The sequence below is a fragment of the Rutilus rutilus genome, assembly GCF_951802725.1.
Source record: "Rutilus rutilus genome assembly, chromosome: 2".
NCBI lineage: Eukaryota > Metazoa > Chordata > Actinopteri > Cypriniformes > Leuciscidae > Rutilus > Rutilus rutilus.
Genome location: NC_140210.1, coordinates 45,288,808 through 45,305,571, shown reverse-complemented (window position 1 = coordinate 45,305,571; position 16,764 = coordinate 45,288,808). Strand labels below are relative to the sequence as shown.

The window sequence follows — 16,764 nt, the reverse complement described above, 5'->3', positions numbered from 1 at the left end:
GGCACAGTGCATTTCCCTGTTGAAGCCCAGCGTCCATTGACTTTAGTGGGGCTGCTTTGAACAGTTTTTTTCAATGCTTCAAAACTAGACGGTCATTGGATAAATGCTGCGATTATGTCCCGCCCACGGACGCTCAGCGTCTCTGGGGGTGAATGAGGAGTGGGCTGGCCTGGACTCCAGGCTTCTGCGTGATGATTGGAGGGTCTGTCGAAAGGCTGCATCTCCTTTTGATTGACAGCGATTTCATACAATAAAAAGTCACTGACGCTGAAGCTATTCGAGCTCAGTCCCATCGCGGATTTTGCAAGTGAAGTCGAAAGACAAACTGCTGCAAACTATTTCTTGGTATTTGCTTGTCGAAATTGCTAGCCAATTTTCATAATAGGCCTACATTTCACACAATTATACATTTATACCTTTATTATATTATTACTTATTATATTTTTTATATTATTATTAGTAATAATTAAAGGTGCTGTATGTAACTTTTGGTAACACTTTACTTGAAGGGGTGTGCATAAGACTGACATGACACCTTCATAATCATGACATGGCAGATGTCATAAATATGAAGGAGGTCTTATGCATGTTTATGACAACTGTCATTAAGTGTCATTCGCTCAATTATGACATTTTTTATGCAAATATGACATTGTTTGAGATGTCTTTGTTATGACAACTTGACATAAACCAATACATCATAACCTGTCAGTGTCTTTGTCATGACAACTTGACATTACCAAGACAACATAAATTGTCATAAATATGTCATAAACATGACACAGCAGATTAACTATCAAACTTAAGAAACCACTTAGCTTTATGGGTTAACATTTCATTAAACTGTCAGGTGGTTGGTTTTGACATTGGCTGTCATGAAGCCATTATAACTGTGTCATGAATGTTTTTCTTGACCTCAACTACAGTGGTACAAATTGAATTTGTCATTAAAATGTTATAATGGCTTCATGACAGCCAATGTCAAAACCAACCACATGACAGTTTAATGAAATGTTAACCCATAAAGCTAAGTAGTTTCTTAAGTTTGATAATTAATCTGCTGTGTCATGTTTATGACATATTTATGACAGGTTGTGTTGTCTTAGTAAAGTCAAGTTGTCATAACAAAGACATCTCACACAATGTCATATTTGCATTAAAAATGTCATAATTGAGCGAATGACACTTAATGACATTTGTCATAAACATGCATAAAACCTCCTTCATATTCATAACATGTGTCATGTCATGATTATGATGGTGTCATGTCAGTCTTATGCACACCCCTTCAAGTAAAGTGTTACCTAACTTTTCTACTAAAATGAATCCTTTTTTTATTGCCTGTGTGTGAAGGGGTTGTAATCTCACATTAAAATGATCCACTTTGCGGGTTTTGCTATTACCTCGGAAAGCAAGTATTCTTATTTTTATGTGAAGGTGCCGGGTCGGATTTACCGCGAAATCCAGTGACGTGACCTGCACGCACGCTCCGAAGCCTCTCGCCTCGTCTAGCCTACTGACTTTGCACTCAACAGCTACGACACTGCAACTTATGACATGGACTTATGACTTATTATGCAACTTATGACATGTCTGATAACACTAAGAAACGACCTGCTCCCAGAACAACACAGATGGAGAAATGCTTTTCGCACCAATATTGCAGTTCCACAAGGTTGGTGGTTATGAATGCCAAAACATCTGACAACATTCAATGCTTTTTTTGTGATAATTTCATCATCAACCATAAGCTGAAAACAGCTGATCTTACTTATTATTGGCTTTCTCTACCACAACATTTGTGTTTTACAAACACACAGTTAAAGCAGTCAAATAAAAGTTAAAGTAAAAGGAACGGGGACCAAGAGCCCAACTAAAGCAAACACTGATCACCACAATGGTGACACTTCAAATGAAACAAATATCAACATCTAAACCTCTGTTTATTCTCACTAAGATCATCTGACAGCAATAGTCAAATTATGTCTAAATAAAACAATAAATGATGTTGAAATATGTCCACAATGGCCACATCTGAACTAGTTTTAACCTTGTACGAAGGTTCGATGAACGTCTATATCGGACGTGCAGAACACGTCAAAAAAAGACGTCATAACAACTTTCATTCTAGACCCTCAGTGGACGTCTTTTCAACGTCCGATTTTGTGACAAAGACATTGAAAAGACGTCTTTTGGACATCATTTTGCTTAGTGGGATGTGGCATTCCCAGCGGGCACCTTGATGTCAAAATTACGTCAAGAAATAGGTCAAAAATGAAAGTCAAATTGACGTCAAAGTGTTGATGTCAATTTGATGTCAAGATTTGACCTCTGCTGATGTCATTTTGCCAAACAAAAAGGTGAAACGCATGGCCGTACACTTATTACCAGCTTCACTTAAAACTAACCAGATTTACTTTATTTAATTTCCGGTTTAAATAAATATAATATTTAAATAGTTTAAAATATATTAAACATATTTTGATGACACCATGATGGTGGTTAGCGTTTGCTTTAGTTGTGCTCTTGGCCCTTAACACTTTAATATAAAATTTTCTCTGGCTGCTATAACTGTGTGTTTATAAAGCACAACTGTTGCAGCTAAAAAAGCCATGAGATCAGGAGATGTTGGTGGTTTATTGAAGATGATGACAATATCATCATGTAATTGCCTGAATCGCTGATCTTATTCAGCGTCTAATCTTTGGTTATATAGGACTTGTGATTTTAATGTTGTATTATAATAGAAGCCATTTAATTTAACAGCATGAGAATGTTTTTTTTTTATTAATAAAGGATTTTAAAAACATTTAATGCATTAAACTTAACATTATTACTTAGCTATCAAGAATCAGTGTATGACTCTCAACAATGGTGACAATCAATGAAATGCTTCATGCTGCAGTGCATGCTGGGTACCACCAATCAAAACTCACCCATATCTCCCAGCATGCATTGCAGCTTTAATAAATTATGCAGCTGGAGTTGATCTGATTATCTGGATATTTTGTTCGATTGTCACCATTGTTGAGATTCATACGCTGTTTCTTGATGTCTGTGTGCGTCTAATAAATGTCATAGATGACGGTTTTGTGCACTAAATAGTTTTTAAAAACCAAGTACATTATTTGATAAACAACACTGCTAGATATGCTGTAGAATCAAATTACTTCTGGTTTGAATAAAACCGCTTTTAAACCACAAGTCCTATATAATCAAAGCATTAGACACTGAACATGATCAGGGATTCAGGCAATTACATGATGATATCATCAATAAACAGCCAACATCTCCTGATCTCAGTTTCTGATGGCTTTTTTAGCTACAACAATTGTGCTTTATAAACACACAGTTATAGCAGCCAGAGAAAATTTTATATTAAAGAGTCAAGGGTCAAGAGAACAACTAAAGCAAACGCTAACCACCATCATGGTGTCATCAAAATATGTTTAATATATTTTAAACTATTTAAATATTATATTTATTTAAACCGGAAATTAAATAAAGTAAATCTGGTTAGTTTTAAGTGAAGCTGGTAATAAGTGTACGGCCATGCATTTCACCTTTTTGTTTGGCAAAATGACATCAGCAGAGGTCAAATCTTGACATCAAATTGACATCAACACTTTGACGTCAATTTGACTTTCATTTTTGACCTATTTCTTGACCTAATTTTGACATCAATTTGATGTCAAATTATTTATCACGTAGTCCTGAGGAATATCAGACGACGCTGTTGACATAATTTCTGCGATTATCATGAGAACAGCTTTTAATATCTCACATAATTATCAGGACATAAATAAGCCTAACGTAGAGGTTGTAAATAGTATGAATGAGCACAATTTGCAAACTATTATGATAAATTGCAATAATCATGTCTAATGTCTAAACATCATAATGGCCAATTAGGGCTGGGCGATTTAAATCGCGATATTGTTATGCGCATCTCATCAGTAATGCCGGTTCCTTGATTAGTAGTAAATCGCCATCACCTGCTTTCAGATGGAGCGGCATTTACTACAAAGAGCCGTAGTTAACTGACAAGCTGAGCCAAATCACATCAATATCGCGGACGTATCGCCAACGATATTTAATGCGATATGGCTCAGCTTGTCAGTTAACTACGGCTCTTTGTATACAGCAAAATCTCCAGTGTTAAATTAACACTCCTGGGAGTGTATGAGTCCACACTCAAGAGTGTTTACGTTAATGAGATAACTAAGTGATTAATTTAGTGATGATTGAGCATTATTGAAGACACCTGATGTTAACAAGTAGAATCGCTGAAGGAGAAAATCGCAAATTGTAAGTTACCATTATTGTGATGGGTAGTTGCTTTAGTTGGGCTCTGACCCTTTCATGTGAACTTTAGATTTTGTTTTGCGGTTGTATCTGAGTCAAAACTGCCAGTTGAACAAAGAAAAAAAAGTGATCTTTGTTGGTTATATTATGACAATCATCATTTGAACTTGATCACTGAACTCATTAAGATCTTTCTTTTTGACTTCGATTTATGTTGTTGGTTACAGCATAACTGTGAATCTGAATAAATGGCCAGAATTTTTGATATAAAGGATTTCTTGAAACTTGTTTAAAACAAAAAAAATAATTCTTTTAGGCACACACAGATGTCAAGATTCAGTCTATGCATCTCAACAATGGTGAGGAGCAGAATATTCAATGAGGAAAAGTAAATTACATAGACAATTCAGATCATAATTTATTCATACCGCAATGCATGATGGGAGCCATTAATGAGTTGTGATTGGTGGCAGCCACTGCAACATGCTTTATTATTGTCACCACCATTGTTGAGATTCACAGGCTGATTATTGATGTCTGAACGTCTCTTTGATTAGAGCAATGTTTATTAAATATTTTGAATTATAAGTTATATTATAAGTACTGATAATCATAGGCTGAAGAATCACAAAACTGCTGCTAACAAGTTAAACCAAACTATCTTAATATGTTTCACTTTTCAGATCACAGTACGATTATGTCAAAACATAACCAACACTATAAGATAACATTTTACTTTGTTCATTTAACTGTTATAAATCAATAACAGCAGACAAACAACAGTAAATATTAGAGTAAATGTATAATGGTTTAGAGCCCAACTAAAGCAAACACCCATCACCTTAATGGTAACTTACAATTTGTGCTTTTCTTCTTCAGTGATTCTGCTTGTTAAAGAGCACCTATTATGGCATTTTAAATGTTCCTAATATTGTTTTAGAAGTCCCCAACAACAGTTTTGCATGCATGCAATGACAAAAAAGACTTTAGTTTTCTTATAATATGCATTTATTTTTACCTGTTTTGACCGCGATTCTCAAATGATTCGTTTAGTGAATCACTTTTCAAAACCCCGCCTTTACGTGACGCTATCTGCGGTGATTGGTCCGATGATGTTAGCAGTGTTTACAGAGATAATACTTATTGTTTAACACGGAGTACAATCTGGCGCGGATTAATGCACAGGCTTGCATAGGCTGCAGCCTAGGGGCCCCACGTGTGCAGGGGCCTCTGATTGGCCAGAATTTTTTTTTTTTTTTTTTTTTTTTACTTAAGCGCGAACCAGGCACGCGCCAGGATTCCAGTTTTGGATGGGCCAGACCAATTGTGGGTGAGCCTTAAATTAAAAACGCTAAATTAAAAACGTTATCCAATCACTGTTTAACCTAATAAAAATTACTGACTAATATGGCCTACTGTTATATTATCTGTGCGTATACATAATACAGCTTGATGCTCTTTAAATATTTTGTTGCATTGTAAAAAGTTTCGGTGCATAGGACGGACCTATCCGCGATCTCTCTCCATGGTTCTGACCAAAGAAGAGCGCTTTGGAATCTCCATTACGCGTCATAGGCATCATACCTGGGCTGCGTTTCCCGATAACGTTGTCTCTTAGCGCGCTACGAAGACTCTTAAGGTATAACTTAACTAAAGGTATACTACCACTAAAGGTATGCCATTACTAGGCGTCTTCAGGGCTATCATCCACTCGCGAGGCAGAGGCGCTGAGAGCAGAGGCGCTGGCGCCCTTCTAGCAACGGCGCTGGTCATCCTGGGGTGGCAGAGACGAAGATGTGCTAGGTGATGTGGATCTCAGCTCTCTTCATCTCCTGGTTGCAGCGATGACTCCGAGACTGTACGTGCGCGTTTAAGGTAGGCCTACTTAAACAACGACTGTTGCAACAGGACTGAGAGCTGGGTTGGAAAATATGTGACTTTATGATGTTTTTTTATTTATTTAATCAATGTTGATTATGAAAGTGAGCATGCAGTGAGCATGCAGCATGAGAAAGATATGATACATTTTGAGATGCGCAATATGACATGGAGTGGGTAAAACATGATTTTTACCACTTCATTGAGTTTTGTTTTGTCTCTTTTTAAAAGATTTTCGTTTTGTATAAATTGTATCTTAATTTTGATCAATGTTTTATCAGCCAATTGCCTGTATTTAAGATATAATAAGCAAATATATAGCAGACAATGTAATAAGGCGCCGACACGATCACTTGCATTGCACGTGAACATAAGGGCGCCGAAACTCAGCTTGTGCCTCACAGATTGTAGAAATATAGGCTTTTTATTATAGAAAGCTTGACATGTTTACTTTTAAACAAAAATATTCAAAACCAAAATAAATAGGCTACTCTCTGATTATGTAGGCCTAATCCATATGAAATGTGCATTTCTCTCTCTGGCGTTCATGGCGAGACCGCATCGTCAGCATCTTTGCAGTGACACAGAAAACACCAGTTAATTAATAAATAATTAAATGTCTCCTTGCTATTTTAGACACATTCATAATCATTACTTTTACCAGTTCTTTGTGGCAAGCTTTATGCGTGAGGTCGTGCGCTTGAATGCGGCTATATTACGAAAACGCTCATTATCTATAGGGTATATAGACTAATTTATTAGTCTATATATTAGTCTTTATTAATTAAATTAATATAAAGCGGTGATTTGTCCACGAATGGCTTAAATGAACAACTACTAGTCAACTAGAATTTTTTTTTATTTGGAAGCAGCCCTTATTTCACATATTTTCGAGCCAGGCAGCAGGACATTCTGGGTTGAGCGAGCCACGAGAATGAGCGAGCGGAGCGGAATATTCAGAAATGCGCTCTCCGCTCAAAAGCTCTTATCGGAACAAACCCGAACCTCACTGTCTGCTGAACTTGCGCAGAAACATCAAAATAGACATAACCAGCTTTTTAAATTTGTTTTTAAAACTAAACATTTAGACCATTTTAGCAAAAATGATGAGTTTTTTGTCTATTTTTTATAATTCTTGACAAAATTAGACTATATATTACAATTTTTTTTTTTTTTTTTTTTTACAAAGAGCAGCCTAGGGGCCCCTGACCACCTTAATCCGCCCCTGAGTACAATGATGCTTTTATCAATTAAATTGTGTTATAATAATGATTATAGTCCACTGCTTTGTAGTTTGTAGTAAACCATTTAAAATGAGATAAGGAATTTAATGTTATGTTAGCGAGCATAGCCCAGAGTTCATATTGTAAAAGCACAATCAGTCTTTGTTTGCGTTAGCCCGAGGCATAAACATAACGTTTTTACAAAAAAAAACGTAGGTATTACTCTATTTTTTAAGACAACTCCGAAAACAACGACAAACACTTCACATATCTCAATACAATTGTCATTGAAGACCTAGAAGCTACACGGTGCTTACACAACAAACCAAATAATTATTAAGCATGCTACATAAAACATAAAAGCAACACTTATTAATAACACTTACAGGTTGTGATACGGAGGAGGAAGCTGATGCAAATACACTTAGAACTGAACCTTCCTTCAATATCAGCCGGCTCGCGAATCCAAGTTTGATTGCATTTAAGTTGGTAAAGCAATCGTCTTCAAAATGGCGCGAACAAAGCACAAGGCTCGGACTATACTTCTGTGGTATAGTTGCATATATGAATTGTAGCCACTGATAGTCTTCAAATGCTTCAGAACACAGCGTCTCGTTGCCGTGATGTTTTGAACATTGTTTTCAAGTTTTCCCTGACCTTGGAGCGCAATAAGTGGGCGTATCGTATTCAAATAACTTGACAAGTTGACGTCATCTAGTCAGAGAAAAAGCTTCGGTCTTCTAACGATTCATAAAAATGACTCCGAGTCGACTCTTACTTTATACGGTGCACTTTCATATTTCAAACTTTGCAGGATGTTTTTGTTCACTTAGATCTATGTTACACACTACATGAAAGGTAAATTTCTAAATTCCATAATAGGTGCCCTTTAACATCAGGTGTCTTCAATAATGCTCAATCATCACTAAACTAATCACTTAATTATCTTCTCAGCCCTAAATGCCGCTCCATCTGAAAGCAGGTGATGGTGATTTACTACTAAATCAAGGAACCGGCTTTACTGACGAGATGCGCATAACAATATCGCGATTTAAATCGCCCAGCCCTATGGCCAATGTTATGAAATAATGCGACGTACATTTAACTTAATTGATGTTATCTGGCATTTTGTAATGTTTACATTCCAGTAAAAACAACAGAAATTAAATTATACAGTAGGCCTAGGCTATAGACTATTTACTTGTGATTTAGCTGCAATCATGTAAAAACGTTATAATATAGGCTAATATATTTACGACAGTGCAAGTACTCCACAGCGACTCTAGGGGTCGCTGTTTGACAAAAACACAAATTCTACTTAGTGTGGCTTTAATATTTAGTGAAAATCTTGACTTTGCATGTATGAGAGTCTTTGAGAACAGCAGTTCAGTCTGAGTGAAGTCTGAGAACTGCACAGCAAAAACTTCAGTGTTAAATTAACTCTCCTGGGAGTTTATATGGCTCCAGACTCAAGAGTGTTAAAGTGTTCAAATATGAGTGTTAAATTAACACTCAAGAGTAGGGCTGGGCGATATGGCCAAAATTTCATATCCCGATATAGCTCATTTGATATCCCGATAACGATATACATAACGATATAGCAATTTTTCTGTTAATTCAGTTCATGAATAGTCTACCGTAAATCCTCTAATATTGGCCTGTATTCCATTACCGGCCGGGTCTCTAACATTGGCCGGTCTCGCTGTTGGCGGAGGTAAATAATTATTAGAACCAACGTTTTTCTGGGCAGGCCACAACATTATGCTTGTGATAGTAACATGCAAATACCACAGGGGGGCAATGTTTGCTAACGAATCCAAGCCATAGCTACGGTAGCCTGGTCATGTCAATCACTTCGCTCTTGACTCGCACGTGACGTGAGACTTCAGTCGGCTAACGTTGTTTACCATGGCAGCCGCTGAGCCAAAGAGGTTTTTTTCTTATAAGTGCAAAAGAGATTCAAAATATTCTGTTGACTTTGCTCTTAATTACGGAGAGCGCGCGCTATTCAAACGCAAATAATCTGAGGCGATCCACGCAAACCTGTGAACACCCACAATCAGTTGGATATGTTCACTTTCAGGTTCACCTCGTTTTCATTTCGAGGAGCAACGGATCCGGTTGAGGAATAGGTCAGTTCTATATTTGCTTTGTTCTAATCGCAATAGTGTCTGTACACGCAAAAAGACTGTTTAAATATGAATCGCGTTTCTCTCTTTGTGTGTGTGTGTGTGTGTGTGTGTGTGTGTGTGAATGAATGAATGCACAGATGCACGCTGTTGTGGAGCTACTAACGGGTTGGGTTGGCTGGTCATCTAGTTGAGAATTAACTTACCCTGGTCTGAACCGCGTCTACTACAGTCTTCCTCCATGTTTGTTTATGTATTGCAGCGTGCATAGGCATGCCGTGAGGTTAATTCTGCCATAAAACGCCTTATCGTGGCGTAAACGATAGAGCCTTATATAAAACGATAGACATTTTCTATCGTCCAGACGATATATTTCGTCATATCGCCCAGCCCTACTCAAGAGTGTTAAAGTTAATGAGCTAATTAAGTGATTAATTGAGTGATGATTGATCATTATTGAAGACACCTGATGTTAACAAGCAGAATCACTGAAGGAGAAAATCATTTTTTTTAAGACACCGTTATGGTGATCAGTGTTTGATTTAGATGGGCTCTTGACCCTTTAACTCTCAGATGAACAGAGAGAAAAGTTGATCAGGTGGTGTTGGTTATGTTTTGACGTAATCATAATTTGATCTAAATATGAAATCTCATTTAGAGAGTTATGTCTACCTTGTTTATTATAGCAGCCTTATGCTTCCACAGCAAATTATTTTCAGCATTATCAATATAATTCAAAATATTTCATAAAAGTTGTTCTGATAAAAAGACTTTGAAAATTACTTTATTTAGACACACTTACATCAATAATCAGCCTGTGAATCTCAACAATGGTGACAATAATAAAGCATGTTGCAGTGCATTCTGGGTGCCACCAATCAAAACACATTCATGGCTCCCAGCATGCATTGCGGTATGAATAAATTGTCATCTGAATTGTCTTAGTAATTTCCTTTCCCTAATTGAATATTCTGTTTGTCACTGTTGCGATTCATACACTGATTCTTGATGTCTGTGTGTGCCTAAAAGAAAGATTTTGTTTTATCAGAACAACTTTTAAGAAATCCTTTAGATTATTTAGAAAATTCTAGATCTTATGCTGTAGAATCACAGTGATGCTGTATAGGGATGCACCGATCCGATACTCAGTATCGGTATCGGCTCCGATACTGCCATTTTTGGCGGATCGGGTATCGGTCAGACAAGGCCGATCCAAATCCGATATTGTGCGTATACTATTCTGTGTTATTGTTAAGCCCCACAAAAGGCACACAAACATTATAAAGCACCATAAGTTTTCGTGCACAATATTATAAGTGTTCTGAAGCCATTATATAGTATAATGTGAGATATAAATTAATATTTAAGTCGTTAAATTCAAGATCACGTAAACGTTTCCCTCAGCTGCGCTGTCAGTCATTCAGCATTCAAACAGCGCGTCGCGTTCGGTTACAACAGTTAACACAATGAAACTCTCTCCAAGATGATTCAGTGTTACTATTATTATACTTGATCTGTAGATAAAGGTCTATGGTTTCGCATAAAACAACTTTATCTTGCTGAACTTTATTGCTGTACCTTAATCATGTTACTTTCTACGGGTGTCTGTTAGATCACAACACTGGAGTAAAGTCAGAGCACTATTTGTTCTTCACGCGCACAGTAACTGAAATTTAAAACTGTTAAAAGAAAATGCTGAATAGACTATTGCATAGATAGATACTGTACAATACACTACGCATCAATATGTATTTTCTTTGTGCTATAAACTTTTCAATGCGGACTCGACGCACTGCGCGCTGTGACTCATGTTGCTTCAAGCGCATCATTCTGCGCTCGGGATGCGCATAAGCGCTTTGTGCCGCACTGTATTGGAGCCTTTCATATCATAATACAGTGACGCAATGAAACAATATCAATAGCCGTTCTTGTTCTGTCCTATCTATTATGTTGCTACCTCATTAAACAGCTGTGCTATACATTTAAAAAATGTCTCAATTTTATTGTAGGCTATAAAATAATTTATATTTTTGATTTTTGTTGTTGTTTTTCATGAATGTATTTTACAACAATACAAAGAGCAATGTGTAAAGTTTTACCAGATTTAGTGTTACACTTATTGTCTCTAATTTGTTCCCCACTAAACATTTTTTTTCACAAAATGTTCAAATTTTATACAATTATTGTGCACTCGTAATTTTTCTAGACTAAATTTTACTGCTGAATTATCCACTAATCTAGTTTATAAAAGCATTTATGTCAGATTATGATCATATATATATATTTTTTTTTTTTCTTTTTTCAGTTCTTATTATCAGTTCAACATTTATAGAAATTCTACTTGATTAAAAAAAAAAACTGCGCTGGTATCGGTACGGATCGGTATCGGCCGATACTCAGAATTTTTGGTATCGGATCGGATCGGTTCTGAAAAAATGGTATCGTTGCATCCCTAATGCTGTAATCAACAATATACGTTTAAGTCAGAGATTAGACTCTAAATGAGTTCAGTGATTCAAGTCAAATTATGATTATGTCTAAACATAACCAACACCACCTGATCAATGTTCTCTTTGTTCATCTGACAGTTATAACTCAGATACAACAGCCAAACAAAATCTAATGTTAACAGTTTAAGGGCCCAACTAAAGCGAACACAGATCACCATAATGGTTTCTTAAAAAAATAGATTTTCTCCTTCAGTGATTCTGCTTGTTAACATCAGGTGTCTTCAATAATGCTCCATCATCACTCAATTAATCACTTAATGAGCTCATTAACTTTAACACTCTTGAGTGTTAATTTAACACTCATATTTTAACACTGAGTCTGGAGCCATATAAACTCCCAGGAGAGTTAATTTAACACTGGAGTTTTTGCTGTGTGTTATTCTGACTGACAAACAGAAAACATCTGAGAAGAAAGTACAGGCATAATTTTGACATACTTATAGACATTGTGCTTTAATGTGCATGAACTGCTGCTGTCATAAACTCATGAATGTGCACAGGAGAGATTTTGAGATTAATTTCTGCTTATTATTTTATTTCTCGGTCTAGTCCATTTCTGAGAGTTGACTAGTTTTACCTGTGACGTCAAGCTGAGCTCCAGGAATCCCCGTCCATTTTCCCTCTGCTTTATCTGTAGTAAATGTGCAGTAGTAGATGTGTTTATCAGCTTCTGTTACAGCCGTCAAAGTGATGTTGGAAGTGTCTTTATCTTCTCTGACACACTGAACTCTTCCTTTTTTTTCTGGATCTGAACAAAAGTTAGGTGGTTCTCCATAATTTACAACAGTTTTGGTCCAGAAAGCTGTTCTGATCTCATAACCATCAGGATATGTTAAAGTACAGGATATTTTCACTGTTGATCCCTTTAATGCACAAACATATGAAGGGCTGTAATTCACTCCCCAATCCTGCAGACCATCAACCCCTGAAACACAGAAATGAGGAATGAAGAGGCTTTCAGGTGTTTTGAAGCAATGTAAAATATATATATCTTTTTCACTGTTCACCCTTTTTATTTTAACCGACAGCACAATCATACGGTGGCTGAGAGAGCTCAATGTGCTGCAACTGAAGAAAACATGAAAATAGAAAAAACACCTGTAAATTAAAGGCACAATATGTAAGTTTTCGCCGCCAGAGGTCGCATTATCAAAACAATAACAAACACTAAGCTTGATGACACTATGAAGGAGAGTGGAACAATGGGAGATTGTCGTTTTCACTAGGGCTGGGCGATATATCGCACGATTTTGTTATGCGCATGTCGTCAGTAAAGCCGGTTCCTTGATTAGTAGTAAATCGCCTTCACCTGCTTTCAGATGGAGCGGTGTTAAATTAACACTCCTGGGGCTGGGAGTAGGGCTGTGCGATATATCTAGTGTTGGGTAAGTTACTTTTAAAAAGTAATTAGTTATATTTACTAGTTACTTCTCATAAAAAGTAACTGCGTTAGTAATTGAATTACATCATTACAAAAGTAACTAATTACCAGGGAAAGTAACTATTGCGTTACATAAAAAAAAATTTAAAAAAAAAAATTTAAATATAAGAAATGTCTTGGATACCCCCAATGTGAAATGTTAAATGAATGAAATGGACACGAAATATAACATCTTATTATTATAAAACATTGTACACTAATCTACACTATTTTAATGTTGCTGTGGGACAATGTGAGAGATACCTATTAACTTAAATATTAAAATATTATCATTAGCCTACTATAGTGGAACAACAAAACACAATAGATGGTTTAGAACTTTTAATATTTATTGCACAGACCACAACTGGCCAACAAAAAAAGTCTAAAAATAAATTATGCTTCTTAAGAAATGTACCAAAAATAAATAAAAAGTAATAAATAAATAAACATACATACACATACAAGTGCATATAATTAAAATTATAAAACTCAACTAGACATAGCCTACTTGAAGTATTTTCTTCCTCACAATAATAAGTTTAGCAAAAAGTTCTCTCAATATAATACTGAACAATATACCAACATAAATAATAATAATAAAATAGAATCTTTTGGGGGTTTATTTTTATAACCTACAGAGAACGTCATCATCAGAGGTTATTTTAGCCAAATTCTAGTCGTTTGCCGCACGTGTTCACAACCGGTCAAACAAAGATGTTTTCTTTGAATGTTACCTGCGGGTTATTTTGGAGTTTATGTTATATAAACTAAATAAAATCCTACAGAGATTATTCTAATGCTGAAATGTGTAATTTATTTATAAATAAAGCATTTATGCTGCTCCTACACACTCAGTCTCTCTTGCGCACTGCCGAGCGCTTTCTCGGACACACTCGGTCTCTCTCGCGCACTGTCGAGCGCTTTCTCGGACACACTCGGTCTCTCTCGCGCACTATCGAGCGCGCTCGCGGCGTTCGCCTCGCTTTTGTCCAGTCTCATAAACACACACACCAGAGAAAAAACTTTGCAGCTCCTATGGCTGAGAGGGAGCCTACTCGGATGAAAACCGCTTCAGTGAGCTTATAGTAACGCCGCATTTTATTGACAGTAACGGTAACGGCGTTGTAACAGAGGAAACAGTAATTAGTTTGATTACTCGTTACTGAAAAAAATAACGCCGTTAGTAACGCCGTTTATTTATAACGCCGTTATTCCCATCACTGGATATATCGCACGATATTGTTATGCGCATCTCATCAGTAAAGCCGGTTCCTTGATTAGTAGTAAATCACCATCACCTGCTTTCAGATGGAGCGGCATTTACTACAAAGAGCCGTAGTTAACTGACAAGCTGAGCCGTATCGCATTAATATCGCGGACGTATCGCCAGCGATAATTAATGCGATATGGCTCAGCTTGTCAGTTAACTACGGCTCTTTGTACACAGCAAAAACTCCAGTGTTAAATTAACACTCCTGGGAGTGTATGAGTCCACCCTCAAGAGTGTTTAAGTTAATGAGATAATTAAGTGATTAATTTAGTGATGATTGAACATTATTGAAGACACCTGATGTTAACAAGCAGAATCACTGAAGGAGAAAATCTCAAATTGTAAGCCACCGTTAATGTTTGCTTTAGTTGGGCTCTTGACCCTTATATGTTTACTTTAGATTTTGTTTGGCTGCTGTATCTGAGTTATAACTGTCAGATGAACAAAGAAAGAAAAGTGATCTGATGGTGTTGGTTATATTATGACAATCATCATTTGAACTTGATCACTGAACTCATTAAGATCCTTCTTTCTGACGTAGATTCATGTTGTTGGTTACAGCATAACTGAATCTGCATAAATGCCCAGAATTTTTTATATAATATAAAGGATTTCTTAAAAGTTGTTTTAAAAAAAGACATACTTCTAGGCACACACAGACGTCAAGATTCAGTCTATGCATCTCAACAATGGTGACGAGCAGAATATTCAATTAGGAAAAGTAAATTACATAGACAATTCAGATCATAATTTATTCATACTGCAATGCATGATGGGAGCCATTAGTGAGTTGTGATTGGTGGCAGCCACTGCAACATGCTTTATTATTGTCACCATTGTTGAGATTCACAGGATGATTATTGATGTCTGTGTTTCTAATTAAATTAGAAAATTAATTAAATTAAATTAAACCAGAACATTGTTTATTAAATATTTTAAATTTTAAGTAAAGTACTGATAATTGTAGGCTGAAGAATCACAAAACTGCTGCTAACAAGTTAAACCTATCTCAAAAAACTTCATTTTTCAGATCACAGCATGAATATGTCAAAACATAACCAACACTGTCATATCACATTTTACTTTGTTCATTTAACTGCTATAAATCAATAACAGCAGACAAACAACAATAAAAATTAAAGTAAACATAAAAGGTTCAAGAGCCCAACTAAAGCAAACACCCATCACCACAATGGTAACTTACAATTTGTGATTTTCTCCTTCAGTGATTCTGCTTGTTAACATCAGTTGTCTTCAATAATGATCAATCATCACTCAATCAATCACTTAATTATCTCATTAACTTTAACACTCTTGAGTGTTAATTTAACGCTCATATTTTAGGTGATGGTGATTTACTACTAATCAAGGGAACCGGCTTTACTGATGAGATGCGCATAACAATATCGTGCAATATATCGCCCAGCCCTAGCTGGGAGTGTATATGAGTCCACACTCAAGAGTGTTAAAGTTAATGAGATAATTAAGTGATTAATTTAGTGATGATTGAGCATTATTGAAGACACCTGATGTTAACAAGCAGAATCACTGAAGGAGAAAATCACAAATTGTAAGCCACCGTTATGGCGATGGGTGATTGCTTTAGTTGGGCTCTTGACCCTTATATATTTACTTTAAATGGTACTGTTGTTTGTCTGCTGTTATTGATGTATAACAGTTAAATGAACAAAGTAAAGTGTAGTGGTGGAAATTTTGATTCTTTCCAGAGACTCATTCGTTTTCAGTTCGTTCACCAATGTGATTCGTTCAGATTCGTTCACTGATTTGTTCAGTGTTAATTTCTTCATATTACATATATACTGCAGCAGGTGGTGAAAAAGAGTGTATTTTATGCTATGTTTTAACAAACATATTTTCTTGTTATTGTGTTTCTTGTTATTTTCTTATTAAGTGATTTGGCTTTGTTAAAATGTGTGCCTTATTTACTAAATTAATAACATAAGTCTAAATAAGTGGTTCAGATGACCAAACCAAGGTTTTCTTGCATAATTAACATTTTAATTGT

General features: G+C 36.1%; 1 protein-coding gene across 1 annotated transcript in view; it reads right to left on the bottom strand.

Annotated features, from left to right (window-relative positions):
* LOC311286590 (B-cell receptor CD22-like) overlaps nucleotides 1–16,764 on the bottom strand; it is a 51,488-nt gene that overhangs the window by 21,244 nt on the left and 13,480 nt on the right. The window contains exon 4 of the mRNA XM_084402821.1: nucleotides 12,623–12,970. Coding sequence (XP_084258947.1) covers nucleotides 12,623–12,970 — 348 coding nt within the window. The remainder of the gene's footprint in view (nucleotides 1–12,622; nucleotides 12,971–16,764) is intronic.